The sequence below is a fragment of the Rattus norvegicus genome, chromosome 1, assembly GCF_021556685.1.
Source record: "Rattus norvegicus strain SHRSP/BbbUtx chromosome 1, alternate assembly SHRSP_T2T, whole genome shotgun sequence".
In the NCBI taxonomy this organism is placed as follows: Eukaryota; Metazoa; Chordata; class Mammalia; order Rodentia; family Muridae; genus Rattus; species Rattus norvegicus.
Window position 1 is genome coordinate 228,902,022 of NC_141534.1, and position 16,126 is coordinate 228,918,147.

At 40.1% G+C, this 16,126-nt stretch overlaps 1 protein-coding gene across 24 annotated transcripts in view; it reads left to right on the forward strand.

Moving 5' to 3' along the window:
• Trpm6 (transient receptor potential cation channel, subfamily M, member 6) overlaps window positions 1-16,126 on the forward strand; it is a 163,928-nt gene that overhangs the window by 45,097 nt on the left and 102,705 nt on the right. For 15 of the 24 annotated variants that reach the window (XR_015619880.1, XR_015619858.1, XM_087549827.1 and 12 more), the window contains 3 exon segments: window positions 6,086-6,159; window positions 10,463-10,501; window positions 12,519-12,696. Coding sequence is in view for 14 of the 24 variants with exons in the window: in XM_087549827.1 (XP_087405953.1) it covers window positions 6,086-6,159; window positions 10,463-10,501; window positions 12,519-12,696 (291 nt within the window). In the remaining 10 variants the exon portion in view is untranslated. 24 annotated transcript variants of the gene reach the window in all.

The window sequence follows — 16,126 nt, forward strand, 5'->3', positions numbered from 1 at the left end:
CATATCCATCTCTGGCTTCAGCCTGACTTCTCTGTTTCCTGTTCCACCTGGATAGCTAGGACCTCTGTGTTCCTGCTCTCCCTGCCTTCCCTCCATGGTGGGCTGACACCTTGGAAACTGTGAGTCAGAACTAACCTTTCATCTGGAGGTTGCTTCTTCAGGTATCTGTCATAGCAATACAAAAAGTAACATGGTCAGCTAGTCCCAGTCTAAGCTAGTGTGTCTTAGGCTAGATGATGGGCATGGGTGTAGCCTTACTGACATTTTGGGTAGTTTGATGTGTTTGTTGGGGGCATAAACAAAGTCCATCTGTAGGAACCAGGGTGCAGCTCAGTGGTCGGTCACTTTCCCGTTGTGTGTAGGCTCCTCAGCTTGGTCTTGAGCTAATAGGCAATGCATTTGGAAGTACTTTGCTTCTTGGAAGTGGGAGGGCCTTTTATGCATCTGCCTGGAAGGTCTTAAGAGGTTAGAACTGTTATACAACAGATACCCTGGCATTCCTTCTAAAGCTCTATATTTAATTGTCCGAGGACACTTGTAAAAAAAACTAATAAAAGAAGGTTTTATTTCCTCATTTTTTTCTTATCAAAACAACTGAGCACTCCCAGAGATTCTAAGTGTCTTACATTTGCATTTTTATTCTTGTAAGAGACTGGACAACTGTGTGTGACTACTGAGGAAAAATTAACTCTCAGTGATACTTGAAAACTGGAGTTTTGAAATCTTGAGGGCTTGAGAGCTTTAAGTAATGTAGGAAGAGACCGGAAGGGACATGGTATCACTTCAGTTTGCAAATTTATTATATGTGGGAGGTCACAGCCATTGCCATTAACCCCTTACATGGCCATGTGACATGCACAAAAATATATTGTTTATTTACCTATGAGTTCATCTTGTCTAGAAATTCATTCTGAAATTCTACATGATTTTGCCTAATGCCTTTAATTTACACAGACAAAAAATGCATTTTAGTGGTCCGTGGGTTATTTGGCTGACATTCCCTTTTATAGGGTTGTTACAGAAAATTACTAACATAAAAATGACTCAGCTTTACTGTCAAAAAAGAGAGAGAAAAGAATAAGGTACTTCTATGTTTTATTTCTGCATGTATTACTGAATCCTATCTCCTGGAAAGAATGTTTAATGGAAAATCCACCAACACACTCCATAGTAGTATTAGTGGGACAGAAACAAAATTCTTAGATATTTTGTTTTGGATGCTGTTTTATTTTCTGAGATTGTTTCTCCTTTATTTAGTGAGTCAGATGAGGCATCCTATTCCTGCAGAGTTCGTACAATAAGTGTACAGCACTTCCCAGAGCTAATTCTCCCAGAGTGACCTGTCTTCCCTGAGCTAGCAGTTGGTTAATCTGTGGGACACTTCATTTGATGTAAGGAATTGTTCTAAGGGAGACATTCTACAAAGAAAACATCAAATTTCCCTCTGAGGTCTGAAATTATTATGCTTTTCATTCGGACCATTCTTTGGTTTCCTACAAATTGTGACTTCCAAGATAACAGACTCTTGAATTAGAATCCACAAGGACTGGTCCCTGTCTCCCTGTCTCCCTGTCTCCCTGTCTCCCCTCCCCTACCACGTGTGTGTGTGTGTGTGTGTGTGTGTGTGTGTGTGTGTGTGTGTGTGTACTGTATGATTGTGCATATCGCAGCTGGAAGTTGATATTGGGCTCTTTCACTTGACCCCTGAGCACACTCATACTGTTAGTCTAGCCACATAGACTGTTCCTGGGACTCCTTGTCTCTGCCTACAGTATGCTGGGAGGACAGATGGGCCACCACACACACTATGTGGTCCTGGGGATTTGAACTTCGGACCTCGTTGTTGCATGGCAAGTAAATTCTTTATCTACTGATGCCGTACTGTAGCCCAGATGGTGCTCTCTATTCCCTCCTCTTTCGGAGGTTCTGGAATGCAGGGTCTTGCACATGCTAGGCAAGCCCACTGCTCCTGCCTTGTATCTGTGGCGTATAGCGTCTTCCTTTAAAGGAGGTCATAATTAAGTCAGCAAAGAAAGGTAACAGGTGTGTAGCTAAACCTGCTGTGGCTGTGCTGTGTGTGTAGAACAGGTGAGATCAAGGTGGGAGTAAGTCACCCACACTGGAGAGGTTTTGGGAGCTTTTTGAAGGTATAAAAAAATTTGTGAAGAAAAGAAATGATCCATTCCTTCATTTCCTGTTACCCCAATCACTTAACTTCATGCACACTAAAACAAATGAGCTGGGTTTAAAGATGAAGGGATTCCTCTAAGACTATCTTTTCAGAGATTCTCCAGAGAGAATCTGTGTTCTGAAAATACTCCAAGCCCTAGCATCTGGCTCAGTGCTTAGAGCCCTTGCCAGGCATGCGACAGTGTGCATTTCATTCACCAGCACAGCAAAGAGAGAAGCAATACCACGAACCAGGTCTGTTCATGGATGGTGGCTGTTGCAGGGCCAGTCTCCGGATGATTCTTTGTATTTCCCGACTTTTACCTCAGGCCTGAGATTGAATGTAAAAGTTAATTTTACCTTAGGGTGAAGGAAACAGGTCAACACTGCTTCTGCTCTGCCTTTTCTTCCATTGAGGTCAAAGTAAAATGAAAGAAAGAAAGAAAGAAAGAAAGAAAGTAAGGAAGGAAGGAAGAAAGAAAGAAAGAGAAAGAAAGGAGGAAAGAAAGAAAGAAAGAAAGGAGGAAAGAAAGAAAGAAAGGAAGGAAGGAAGGAAGAAAGAAAGAGAAAGAAAGGAGGAAAGAAAGAAAGAAAGGAAGGAAGGAAGGAAGAAAGAAAGAGAAAGAAAGGAGGAAAGAAAGAAAGGAGGAAAGAAAGAAAGAAAGGAAGGAAGAAAGAAAGAAAGAGAAAGAAAGGAGGAAAGAAAGAAAGAAAGAAAGAAAGGAAGGAAGAAAGAAAAAAAAAAGAAAGAAAAAGCCCAATTTACGGAGGCAGCTACAGCTCCTTATCTTTGCTATGGCACAGGCGGGCTTTGAACTCTCCTTCCCTTGCCCTGGCTTCCTGAGCATTAGAGGACTTCACTGTACTTTTGAGCTACAGGAAGTACAGGAAGAGTGTTTCTATGTTTTTGTTATATCACAGGCTTCCTGGTTACACCTTTGAAAGGAAGATTCTGTGCAACGGGACCTGCAGGGCTATTTTGAATACGTCCATTTTGTTGTCGTCTACTCAACAATTCTTGGGTTGGAGCCGAGAGCAACATAAATGACTGGTACTCAGTCTACATCTCCTGGAGTTAAGGGAGAAAATGGACCTATAAGGCCATTATGTCATACTATGAGGAGTCCTGTGAGGGAGAGTTAGAGGGTCCCACATTGTTCTGTAGCAAAAATACATGGGAGTTGATTTGCTAACAACCTAAAGCTTACTTTAACCTGTGGTACATCTAATGATGATAGCCAAGGTTTCTAGAGACCCACTAAGGCCTCGGAAGAAATCTAAGCTTTCAAGGAACAAAGTTCCCAATAGCTCTGTGATGAGTATTGTTCCAACTATTTCTTTTTTGTGCTAGGATTGAACCCAGATGCTAAGCACACACTACCACTGAGCTATGTACCCAGATGAGCTAGCCTTGGCTATCGTCTTTATTTTTTCCACATGAGCAAAGAGTTATGAGAAAATTGAGTGCTTTGGTCAGAAAGTCTGATCACAGAGCTGTTATCTAGTCCTTAAAAGGAACAGGCTGAGGGGACGGAGAGATGGTTTAGCAGTTAAGAGCACTGGCTGCTCTCAGAGAATCTGAGTTTGAATCCCAGAGCACAAATGGTTACTCACAACTGTCTATGACTCCCGTTCCAGGGCCCTCTTCTGGCCTCTGGAGGCACCAGACACACATGCAGTGCACTTACATACATGCAAGCAAAACACTCACGTGCATGAAAACTAGAAATAAATATTTTAAAAAAGGAACAGGCTGAGCTCAGCTTGCTTAGTGTGTTTATAGAAACTCCCAAACTGGGGCCCATCTTTGCAGCCGCTTATTTGTTTATTTATTAATGTACCTGTATTTGGGGAGAGCATCTCGCTGTGCTGCCCGGTCTGGTCTCAAACTCTTGGAACCAGTTGCTCTTCCTACTTCAGCTTCTGAAGTAGTCGGGGGGCACTAAGTGAATGGCATTGAGCTGGTTTATAACTGTCTTCAATAGTACATATGAGGTGTTATGTCAGTATTTAGTTCTTTCTCCCTTTCTTTCTACTTTTCTTATTATCAGGAGTCCCAGTGTTCAGAATGGAGGCCTGTCCAAAGTAGTTTTCAATTATTTAATACATTCATACATTTCAAAATTCAGAGTGAGGAGGAATTCTCTGAGGATATATTAATGCTTTTGTAGCACTTTTGTTGATACTTCGCAAAAATTAGATATTTAATAAGTGTGTACACTAGCTAGGTTAATGTTTCTAGTAGGGATTGGCTGAAGGGTTCTAAATAATTGTCGTAATAAACATCGTGAGCTCATCTCCATTTAGTTCATTTTAAATTCTGTGACTTTGGATTTTTCCAGATATCTATGTTCAGCAGTTTTCCCAATCTGTTGAGTGCTACTTAATAATAAAAACAGTTATAGGCTGTGTGAAAGGGATAGGAGGGTGGACAGACTTAAGGTGACTCTGGCCTTCGTTTGGGAAGTTTTCCTTAAATGGATGCAGTTGCTATATGCACAGGATCCAACTGCTCCTGTCTCTCTTCTGATTAAGATCTAGACTCTGTCATCTTTACTGTACTCAGTAGTAAACTCTCAGACTAAGTCCACTTAGAATAAGAGTACGTCCCTCCCATTCTGTTATAGTTTGTATGGATGCCTAAAGTTATACCCACACGTCTAGTCTTAGGCTATATGGCATAAAAATATTTTGTATGCAGAAGCTGGAGAGTTGGCTCAGTGGTAACGGTGCTTGACAGTCTTTCAGAGGATTTGGCTGCAGTTCTCAGAACCCACGCGGTGGCTCACAACTCCAATTCTAACGGATCTGATGCCATCTTTTGTCTTCCTGCAGTGGCTAAGCATACATGTGGTGCATATACACATCTGCAGGCAAACGTTTTTACACACTAAAAAATAACCTTAAGACAAATAAAATAAATCAAAAGATATTTTCATACTTTGACAAATCCAAGCATATATGTTGCTTGGATTCATATATATGAAGCATATATGTAGTTGGGTTCAATGGAAGTCCCATCGTCTTCTGGTTCCAGACTTTGAATGCACTTTATAGAGGAGGTTGGATATGACTTGAATTTTGTAGAATGGAAGGCACTTTGTTAGAAGGAAGAGTGAATCCAGTTCCCCATGTAGGTTTTGCTCCATGAAGTGAGCTGCCAATGGGGAGCTGTGCTCACAGACTATCTAAAGAAATTGTCAAGATCACACTGTCTTTTCCTATGCTTTCCTGTCTTTTGACACTTTAGACACATTGGGATTTAATAAGTGATAAGTTTAGAGTATTGAGAGCATCATAGTCATGTGGTAGGATTATGGCACAAGACATGGAAATGGACCTTAGCAGGTATAAGGGAACATGAGTTAGAGCTTTACTAAGATCTTGTTACTCAAGATGAGATTCTGCGTGAATTAATTTTGTGTTTTGTGTGACCATTTGACTATCAATGCTGCTAAGTGCTTAACCTATTTCAGTTTGGTTGGTTTTGGCTGTGTGTGTGTGTGTGTGTGTGTGTGTGTGTGTGTGTGTGTGTGTACGCGTGTGCGCACATATGTGGTTGTGCATGGGTAGACAGAAATTGACATTAGTATCTTCCTCTTTTGCTAACTCAGGTAGACAAGCTTTCAGTAAGCCCCAGGGATCTTCTTTTCTTGCCTCCCAGAGCGTGGATTACCGGTGCATTCCCATGGCTTTTCTGCTGAGTGTTAGGGATCTGGACTCAGGGCATCTTGTTTCCATAACAAGCACTTTACTGACTGAGCCCTGTCTTCAGCCCCTCGTCTTGGTCTTTTTAATGAATAGCATGATAATGATGCATATAGGTATGCACATCTTGCCTACCTAATTTATCGCAGCTATACTGCGCTCTCATTTCATTCAAACAGATCACGGGCTATGTTTTGCTCTGTTTCAGAAATCCTGGATTGAAAGAGTATTCTACAAGAGAGAATGTAACAAATTCATACCCAGCTCCAAGGACCCTCACAGGTACAGTTTTTTAATTGCATTCTTCTTAAATCAACACTATACTGAGTGCGGTTTGAAGAAATTTAGAAATATCACTTATGTACAGGTTTTGATGCTATCTGGGAAGGGAGGGTATTTATTCATTTCAGTTCTTCCTTTACTCCATAAAAATGTGCCATGGATATTGTAGAAAACCCAGTAAGAGAAGGGACTTTGTCAGTTACCTCGCAACAGTTCAAGGGCCTATCACCAATATGTTCCTGTCAAAAAAAGTCTACTTAAAGAAGTAATCAACTGAAAAGAGGAAAAAATTACAGGTATTACCAGCATTACACTGTGGTAAATTCCATTCCATGTGGTACTGTGGTTCCTCTTGGAGGTAGGACAGGTGTCATAGGAGTATAAGGCTGTTACTCAAGTTTGGGCAAATAACTTTTACTATCTTTGTATTGAATATTCAAAGTGTTGTGACTATTCTTTATCCCAAGTAAAATATCCATGGGAAATGATGACTGTTGAGGACACATTAGAGACACTGCAGAGATCCAAGGTGTCACCTGACTTAGCTCTATGTTTTCCTCTGGGGGTTTTATGTATATGTAGATTGTAGGCTGCAGGGCTGAGTTAGAAAACTCTGAGTTCTGGACAACCCTATGGAAACTCTAGTTGTAGGACAAAGGTCAACAATGCAGCTGGTGAGCAGCAGGGAAAGAAAGGTCTACGGAAAATTCCTCAGGGTAATCAGGTCCACAAGGTTAGGAGTGGATGTCATTGACCTGGTGGAAAATTGATAGGGAAATAGAAGAGAAATATTTTAATTGGGGTAGCTAGTCTATTTTAGATTCCCTAGTGCTGTTGGCCTTATGTGCCTTTAAAGTTTAGAAGTCATGGGTACATGGGGTGCATGGTAAGGTTCTTTGGCAAGGATTAAAATGGTGTTCTTTGCCTTTGTTAAACATTGACTAGTCCCACCCTCACTGAATTACCTATGGTTGGTAAGCCCTGTGATTGGAAATTCTCATTTCGCCTGTTTATAAAATGTTTATAGGATGCCAAGGTAACACTGTTTTTTTCCCCCTCTTTCCATTCATCTTTTATAGTATCATGCAATGGGGTGATAGGTATAGTGTAAAGCAGACTGAGGTCCAAGTCAAGTGGAAAATAATCTTCATAATCTCCTTAGACCTCAGGAAAAGTGACAGAAAATGAATTGTGTAACCACACATCCTTAGATGCAACATCCTAAGATGTTGGATATGAAACAGAGCTCAGCGTTCGCCTAGTGTACATGGGGCTCTACCATTAACCCCCAATTTCAGAGAAAAGATACATATTAATTTTAAGACAGGTTTTCAGTATGCAGCCCCAGTGGGCCTTAAATTTGTCATTCTCCTGCCTTAGTTTCCTGGGTGCTGGAACTACAGACACATGTTAGTGTGACCAGATCCATTGACCATAATTCTATGAAAGATCTAAGATTTCCTACATTTTACAGTGGAGAGCAACCTTGTCCCATGTCTCTACGTTCATGTGATTACAGAATGTGTACTAGATGATGGCCGTTCTTCTCACACAGTCCATTTTCCTGGGCTCTAGGAAGAGTCTCAAAAAGCGTAGCTTTATGTATTTTTGTTAGTATAATTGGTAGGAAATTGGTAGTGTATTTCTCACTTCTCAGCCACGTGACATAACAGATTGAAACAACTAGGGAAGGAAGCATTTAGGAGGAAGGGTTGATTAGTTTCAACTTCAGAAGGTCTCAGTACAACATGTAGGGTAGTCCACTCTGTCTCCTGTGTGTGACAAGATCTTGTTTACATTGTTCAGAGAAGAAAACAGAAACTGGTTGGAATGAGTGGTAAGTCATTACCTTCAAGGGCCTGCCAGTAAGTGAAATATTTCTGCCAGCCAGGCCTCAGCTCCTAAATGCTGCAAGCTTTCAAACAGCACCTCAAGCCTTGGGCTCTGGGACTGGAATTCAAACATTCAAAACATTAGCCTGGGGATGATTCACACAATAAAACCAGTAGTTCACTATTTAGCATGAACAATTTTTTCTCTTTTATTATATTTTTAAGCTCCTAATAAGACAGCAAATCTAATAGGCTTGATCCTAAATTCTTCTCTCCTTATTTTTAAGAAAAGACATCAAGGCTAGTCAGGAGAAGTGAAGGCTAGAATGTCAGGTTCTAAGTATCTTATACTTCTCCTGATTTTATAGGCAATATCTTTTTTTCCCTCTTGAAAAACTATACTTTTTTCTTAAATTACTTTACATTGAAAATATGATCATTGACTCAATCCTGGAAGTTTTTCTGAGTTATAAAGAGAACATTTTTTTATTATTATTATTATTATTATTATTATATTTATATATTATAAATAATTATACATATTAAATCCCGACTCATTTTTACAAATTCAATAAAGTACTCATCAAAGTCTTGAAAGATATTTTAAGAGATTTGAAATTCATATGGACATATATGTGTTCAGAAAAGAAAAGCAATTTCAAACCTTTTTCTTTCATCTATCTATCGATTGATCTATCTATATATCTATCTATCTATTGATTTATTTTGATACTAGATATGGAATCTAGAATTCTCAGATTCCCCAGTCAAGAAAAGTAGAATAGAATATGAAAGAAGACTGAAACATAGAGGCTTTACCTTTGAGAAGTCATGATGCACAATGATGAGAATTAGGTTTGGAGCTCTGTGGCAGAGCCTAGCATATGTAAGGCCTTGGAGTCCATTCTTAGCACTGTGCATAAGAAAAAAATTCAAACCAAACCAAACCAAATTAAGCTAAGCAAACAAAATCATCTAAAACAAACTAAACTAAACCAAAATAAGCCAACTAAACTAAGCAAAACCAAAGCCAATCAAATTAAACTAACCAAAGCAAGTAAACTACAACAAACAAACCAAAACAAACTAACCAAGCTAGCTAAATCAAACTAGCCAAATTAACTAAACCAACACAAACTAATCAAACTAACTAAAACCCACCAAACTAAACCAAACCAAGTGAATCAAAGTAAACCAAACAAACTAACCAACCAAACAAATAAAAAATACAACAAAAAGTGTTAATGAAACAGAATGGCATTGGACAGGCATAGAGGTAGATCAACAGCTGTATTTGTTTTGATATTGTTATACACACACACACACACACACACACACACACACACACACAACATACACATAGAAAGACAGTGTCTCTTGTAGCCTGGGATGGTCTTGTACTCAGTATGTCACAGAGTATGACATTGAACTTGTGACTTCCTCGTTCTACCTTTACAGTGTAGGAATTATACATGTGTGTCATCATACCCAGTTTATGAGGTACTGGTGATAGAACCCAAGGCCTTGGGTGTGCTAGGCAAGCACACTGTTGACTGACCTATGTCACTGGCCCTGTTTTATGACTTTAAAATATTTTAAAATATGTTTTGTTGCTTGATTTCCTAGAGCTCTGTTACCTTTGTTTAGTGATTATAATAGCAATGATTAAAAACAACAACAATAATAACGATACCTACCGATCGTGGTTAACCTCCACCATCAGCTTCAGTTTGACCCAATTAAGAATCACCCACTAAATTAATGAGGCACACCTCTGGGTGTGTTTATAAGAGTATTTCCAGAGACATTTAACTGAGGATGGAAGACCCACCCAGAATGTGGTTGGTACATTTATTTCCAAGAGGCTGGTCTCCGGATGAATAAAAGGAGAAAGGTTGAGGATCTTTGTTCCTCTTTCTGGTGCCTGACCACTACACAGTGTGAGCAGCTGCCTCACACTCCCACCTTCATGACTGGCCACCATGACGGACTGTGTCCCCTCAAACTGTGAGCCAAAGTAAACTCTTTCTTCTTCAGTTGCTTCTATTAGGTCTTTTGTCACAGCAGTGAGCAAAGAAACTAACGTATACTCTCATTACATACACTGCAGTGCACCAGGGAGCACGAGCTACTTCAGCTGTACCAGCTAGGATAATCTATTTTATCACTGTATGTGGGTCATAAAGTGTTTAAAGTCATTTTTAAACGTGAGAGCCGTGGCTTAGGAGACTCATTGAATCAATTGTGTTCAAATCTAGGTATTTTGGTACCATAGTTTACGTATTATTAATTTTATCATTGTTTCTACAATATAATTATACACAGGGAACGACGTGGAATGTACATGATGCATGAGTATTTAGTAAATCCCAATTTTCAGACCATGGAACACAATAAGTATTTACTAGTAAGCGTTAAGTTACTATTGCATATATTAGTAAACTAACAATAACTTTATTTCTTTGACTCAGATGCACTCCAGGCTGCCAAATCTGCCAGAATTTAGTCAGGTGAGGCTTTCTGAAAAATCAGATTCCTTTTCGTTTTGAGGTAGTGTGTTGAAAAGTACTTAGGAGTTTCTTCAGACCTCAAGAGCTTTTTTGGGGAGCTCTAGCCAGGGAGCTCAGCCCCTCAGAGATCTTAGAACAGTCTTCTTTATCAGGGAATGCTGTCCTCTTCAGTGGAGTACACAGCTTTGGCAGCAACACCCATGGGACAGTGAGGGAGAAATTGGGCAGCCGTGTACTGGCTGGATCAATAGAAACAGCTCTGTTGATTAATGGATGACAAATGTGTCAGATTGCTCTTATATATTTAAGGGACTCAGAGGAAGGCATCTGTTAGTTTCCTCTACAAAGTTAGACGTACAAAAGGTGTGTGTGTGTGTGTGTGTGTGTGTGTGTGTGTGTGTTCATTCTCTTTTGACTTTCTTGAGCATGATATTTGAAACTAATAGAAGTCCTGAGTTATTGAGACATGCAAACAACTTAAGCTATTTGACAAGAACTTTTACTACCTAAAACATGTATGAAACATCATATTTTATTTTGCTATCACATTGTATTTGGATAAACTGTAGCTCTGTGTTGGGCATTCAGTGAAGCATTTGACATATGAGTTACACATGCTGAATTTGCATAAAAGCAGGCTAAACATGCACACTGCAAATAGACTGACATATTATACACATTTTATCATATATTTTGAAGTATGTGTCAGCAAGTGAGTCCTTTTTGTCAGTAGAGCAAAATCAACCTTCCTTGATTCTGACTATATCCTAAAGTTTATGAATGTATCCAGTGTTAACTTTAACTTTTAACTTATTTGATTTTTACATTTTAAAATTTTGAGACAGTCTTGAAGTCTTGTTTAGTTGCCTCGAGTAACCTCCAATTTTTAATTCTTGGTCTCACCAGTAGCTGAGATTATAGGTCCTCATCATCACACTCAACTTACCGGCTTTTTGTTTTTCAGACACGGTATTATTTAGCCTAGGCTATCCTTAAACTTATTATTTAGATATTATTAAACTAGCTAAGGATAACCTTGAACTTCTGATTCTCCCTTCTCCACCTTTGTAGTGCTGAAATTATTGGTGTAAACCACCATGCCTGACACTTGTGGTACTGGAGATGGAACCCTCTTTAATGCTAAGGCATGCACTTTACCAATGGAGCTATGTGTTGAGCCCAATATTTGTATTCTTGTTGATGAATGCTGATGTTACTTAGTCATTTCTTATATTATATAATTATGAATGGAAAAACAGTGGAAAATTCGGTGCATTTATAATTCCACTTCTATTTCGACTAATAAGACTGGTATGAGCATATATAATTTATAAATGAATAAACATATATGAGACCATGGTAAAGATTTCTGCCTTTGATAGCATGGGCTTTACAAATTTTACAGTATACCACACCATTGAACATTTTGGGATATGAATATATATATATATATATATATGCTTATTTACAAATTTTATAAATTTATTGTGTGTTAATAAGGAGTTATAATGTGAAAGGAAAATATGGATGAAGAATACTGAAATACTTCATCAATAGCAAAAGCTTTTGTTTCCATCACCCCAACTACTTTTATTTAAAAGGAGATAGAGTCACATCCGATGGCACCTTCTGTGGTCTAACTAACTAGGAGGCTGAGGCAGAAGAATTACTTCAATCTAAAACTAGGAGTTCAAGGCTAGCCTGAGCATTGTGGTGAGAGTCCACCTTAAAAAAACAATAAAACCGAGCAAACAAACAAAACAACAGAAATCAGGGACAGAAGAAATAAAGTCTAATTATACATATTTATGGTTTTTTCATTACCTGGCTGACAGACTGTTCAGGAGAAGCAGGGACTGGAGAGATTGCTTATGGGCCAAAGATGCTTGCTGCCAAGTTTAGTGAACTGAACGTGAAATTTTAAATGTTATTAATATGTAACTTCTACACACAAATCTGAGGATTGGAAATGTTGCACCAATTTTCTTTTCTGAGTGACTTGTTTTCCGGAGTTTAGGTGTTACTGTGGGCGGCTGATTCAAGAGCACCAGGGGCTAGATCGTGCCTGGAGCCTCTCAGCCACTGAGGGCAATGGAAACGAGCAGTGGTCTGTCGAGAAGCACACGGTGAAAAGCCCTACAGATACCTTCGGCACCATTAACTTCCAAGATGGCGAACATATCTACCACTCCAAGGTTTGCTGAGAACCCAAACCATCTCACTAGATTTGAACAAAAGAGACCTTGCCTGCAAGCTCCTAATGAGAGAGAGCCGTCCGGTGTGGCTTTATTGCAAAGGGATCCTGTTATTGATCCATTGTCAAATCTAGCCTGGTCTTTTCTTCTCTTAGGTATGAGAGGCATTGTCTGTACCCCAGGTACAGGACGAGGTGGAGATGGGGGAAAAGATGATAATTTTAATATGTTATAACAGCAGTGGGGACTGAGACGAGCTGAAGCTCCCAGGACAGTTGTGAGTTCTCTGCTTGTGGGTCCTATGATGCACACTGAGGGTGGTCACATGACATGTTACTAGAGCTCATCACTATTTTACTAATTAGGTAGTTTCTGAACTGTGGAGTCCAGGTGAGGCTGTTATACCTCTTCTTCTGTTTGGCGTATCTAATACATTTTCAAAATTAGTTTTCTTGCTATGACTTTTAATACAGCTATGTGCTCACATAGTCTCAGTTAACTCTATAAGTTTAGAGCTTGGCACCTTTTGTAAATTTTAGGGTAAGTTTATCAGTCTGTTTCTTTCTTTCTTTTTTTTTTTCCAGAGCTGGGGACCGAACCCAGGGCCTTGCGCTTGCTAGGCAAGCGCTCTACCACTGAGCCAAATCCCCAACTCCTATCAGTCTGTTTCTTGTGCTGTTTATGTGCCGAGCAAGGTGAAGTGTCATCCTATCTGTGCACTTACAGGCAAAGTGGAGTTGAATAGTGCTTGTAACATGGAATCTCTCGGGGCAAGGTGTAGCCCATAACACTATAGTTTTATGCAGTATGCAGTGATCTTGGGCAGGGCACAGCCTGATTTTTAACAGCAGCCTGGAAGAAGTAGGGGACGGGGACAAGGGTAACAATATCCTTGTAGGGTGCACCCCCCAATGACCCTACGTCTTCCCACTAGACCTCACCTAGACAGCTTCTACCATGGCCCATTAATGACGCAGGCTGGTGAGTAGGCCTGTAACAGTGTGCTCTGGGGGATCCTGCAGATCCAAATTATAGCATACAGTGTTAACGGGTCCACCTCCCCTTGGGCATTCTCTTCTGCTGTTTTCTTAGTAGCTCATTTCCCAAGTGGAACAACCCCAGGAAAGCTGAGTGCCAGCCATGTTCTGCAGGCGACTATCAGAAGGCTGCACTTAAACAGAAGGTCCTCGTCATGAAGTCGCAGTGCAGTTCTAGTGGCATCTGCATGTACAGCTATTCATCCTCTTGTATTTAACTATGCATGCTTATTTCTGTTTTAGGGCAGAAAAATCCCTCTCATTTTTCCAATCTGCTTTGAGAATCTGCTGATTCTTAACCCTGCTTGCAGTTTTTCCTTCAACTTTGAGTCTCCTTCCTTTTGCTGTTTTTTTCTAAGATATTTATTTTGTGTGTGTGTGTGTGTGTGTGTGTGTGTGTGTGTGTGTGTGTGTGTGTGTTTATGAAGTGTAGGGGTACTGTTGGAGGTGAGAAGCAGACCTTGGGTACCCCAGGGCTGGAGTTACAGGTTGTTTTAAGTCTGTTGTAACCCTACGGTGGGTGTTAACTGAATTTGAATCCTGTGAAAGAACAGCAAGCACTCTTTATGTTGGAGCCATTTCTCTCTTTCTTTGTCCTCTGTTTGTCTTGTCTGTCTGTCTGTCTGTCTGTCTGTCTGTCTGTTTGCCTTTCTCTCATTGTTATTGTTTGTTGCAGTACTGGGGCTTGAACCCAAGACATCTTATGTGCAAGCCAAGGGCTCCATTGTTGTCCCACAACGCAGATATTGTTTATTCTTAACCACCATCATCTCTCCTTTTTCTGAACATTCATTACTTACTGTGTGCCTGGATACTCCCTTTAGTCCAAAGAAAAGAGGTTTCCTGTATTAACACTGTTTGGTATTGTGTATGGGTTGGGGGAATTAATTATACGGGCCTCACAGAGGTGGAAGATGCTATGAGAATGGAACACGGGTCTTTGAAGGAATGTGAAAACACCTTTTATGAAAGGACACAGCATGCAATGAAAAAGGCATTCAAAAGTCGAGAAAACTGACTCACGTGTTAAGTTTGAGATCTGAAGGTGAACAGGGTGAATGGCCCCAATGACGCAACTGGTTGGCTTGGACAAAGGTCAAGAGCATTCAGGAAAATCGAAAATATAGCTAGACACATCTGCTGACAATTAGCTTTTTTAAATTTGTTTTATTTTATATGTAAGGATGTTTTGCCTGCATTGTTTGCATCTCATGTGTGCCTGGTGCCCAGGGAGGCCAGAAGAGAGATCTATTACATCACATACATACATACATACATACATACATACATACATACATACACACATACATACATAGATCCTGTTAGATCTCCTGGAACTGGTGTTGCAGATTGTTGTAACTCTAGGAATTGAGAACTTGCATCCTCTGGAAGAGCAGGTGGTGCCCTTAACCCCTGAGCCATCTCTTCAGCTCCTAGAATTAGCTTGTTTTAGACTCAGCTTTTGGCTGTCCTAATGTAATAGTGTTGTTTACAGGAAAGCGTTTTACTACATGTCTCAGCAAGGTACAGCTGCCCAGGATTCCTTTATCCCTCAGGTTCATGGTGAGCAGCACCACTAGACAAACTATCTTTGTTTCCTTTTATTGTAGTTTCCTTCCTGGAATCCCTCCCACCTTTTTCTACAAAGAATTTAAGAGAACCTGTCTGTTAGGTTCTGCCTGGGGGGGATGATTTACTTACGAAAGAACTAGAAGTGTTCTGTTGGAAGGGGCCAGTGCTAATAGTTTAGTTCTTCAGCAGTGTTTATTCAAAGAGCAATATTTTCTAGTATGGGGAAGATTTAGAAGTGAAGACAGGCTCACCTGAGAGAAGAGCTGGCTACAGGAACCTGGGCTGCTCTATTACCCTCACGAACTGGTCTCAGCAAAAAAAAAAAAAAAAAAAAAAAAAAATCTTAGTAAGGGTCTGCCTGTGTTGGTCCTATTATTGTAGTGTGCTAATACTGGCAGTTCAGGGGCATCTCTCATACATGGGATACTGATCAACTTTCTATTCTTCCTATTACATATGTGTTTTGATAGTGGTTGATCAGAATTTCTTTCTTTCTTTCTTTCTTTTTTGTTTTTGGCTTTTTTTAATTGGATTTTTTTAAATTTACATTTCAAATGTTATTATTCCCTTTCCTGGTTTCCTGGACATAAACCCCCTATCTCATCTCCCTCCCCTTCTTCTATAAGGGTGTTTCCCTCCCCATCCATGCTCCCTTACCATACCCCCAACATTCCCCTACACTGGGGGCACAGCCTTGGCAGGCTTGGGGGACCATCCTTCCATTGATGCCCAACAAGGCTATCCTCTGTTACATAGGCACTTGGAGCCATGGGGAAGTCCATGTACAGTCTTTACGTAGTGGTTTAGTCCCTGGGAGCTCT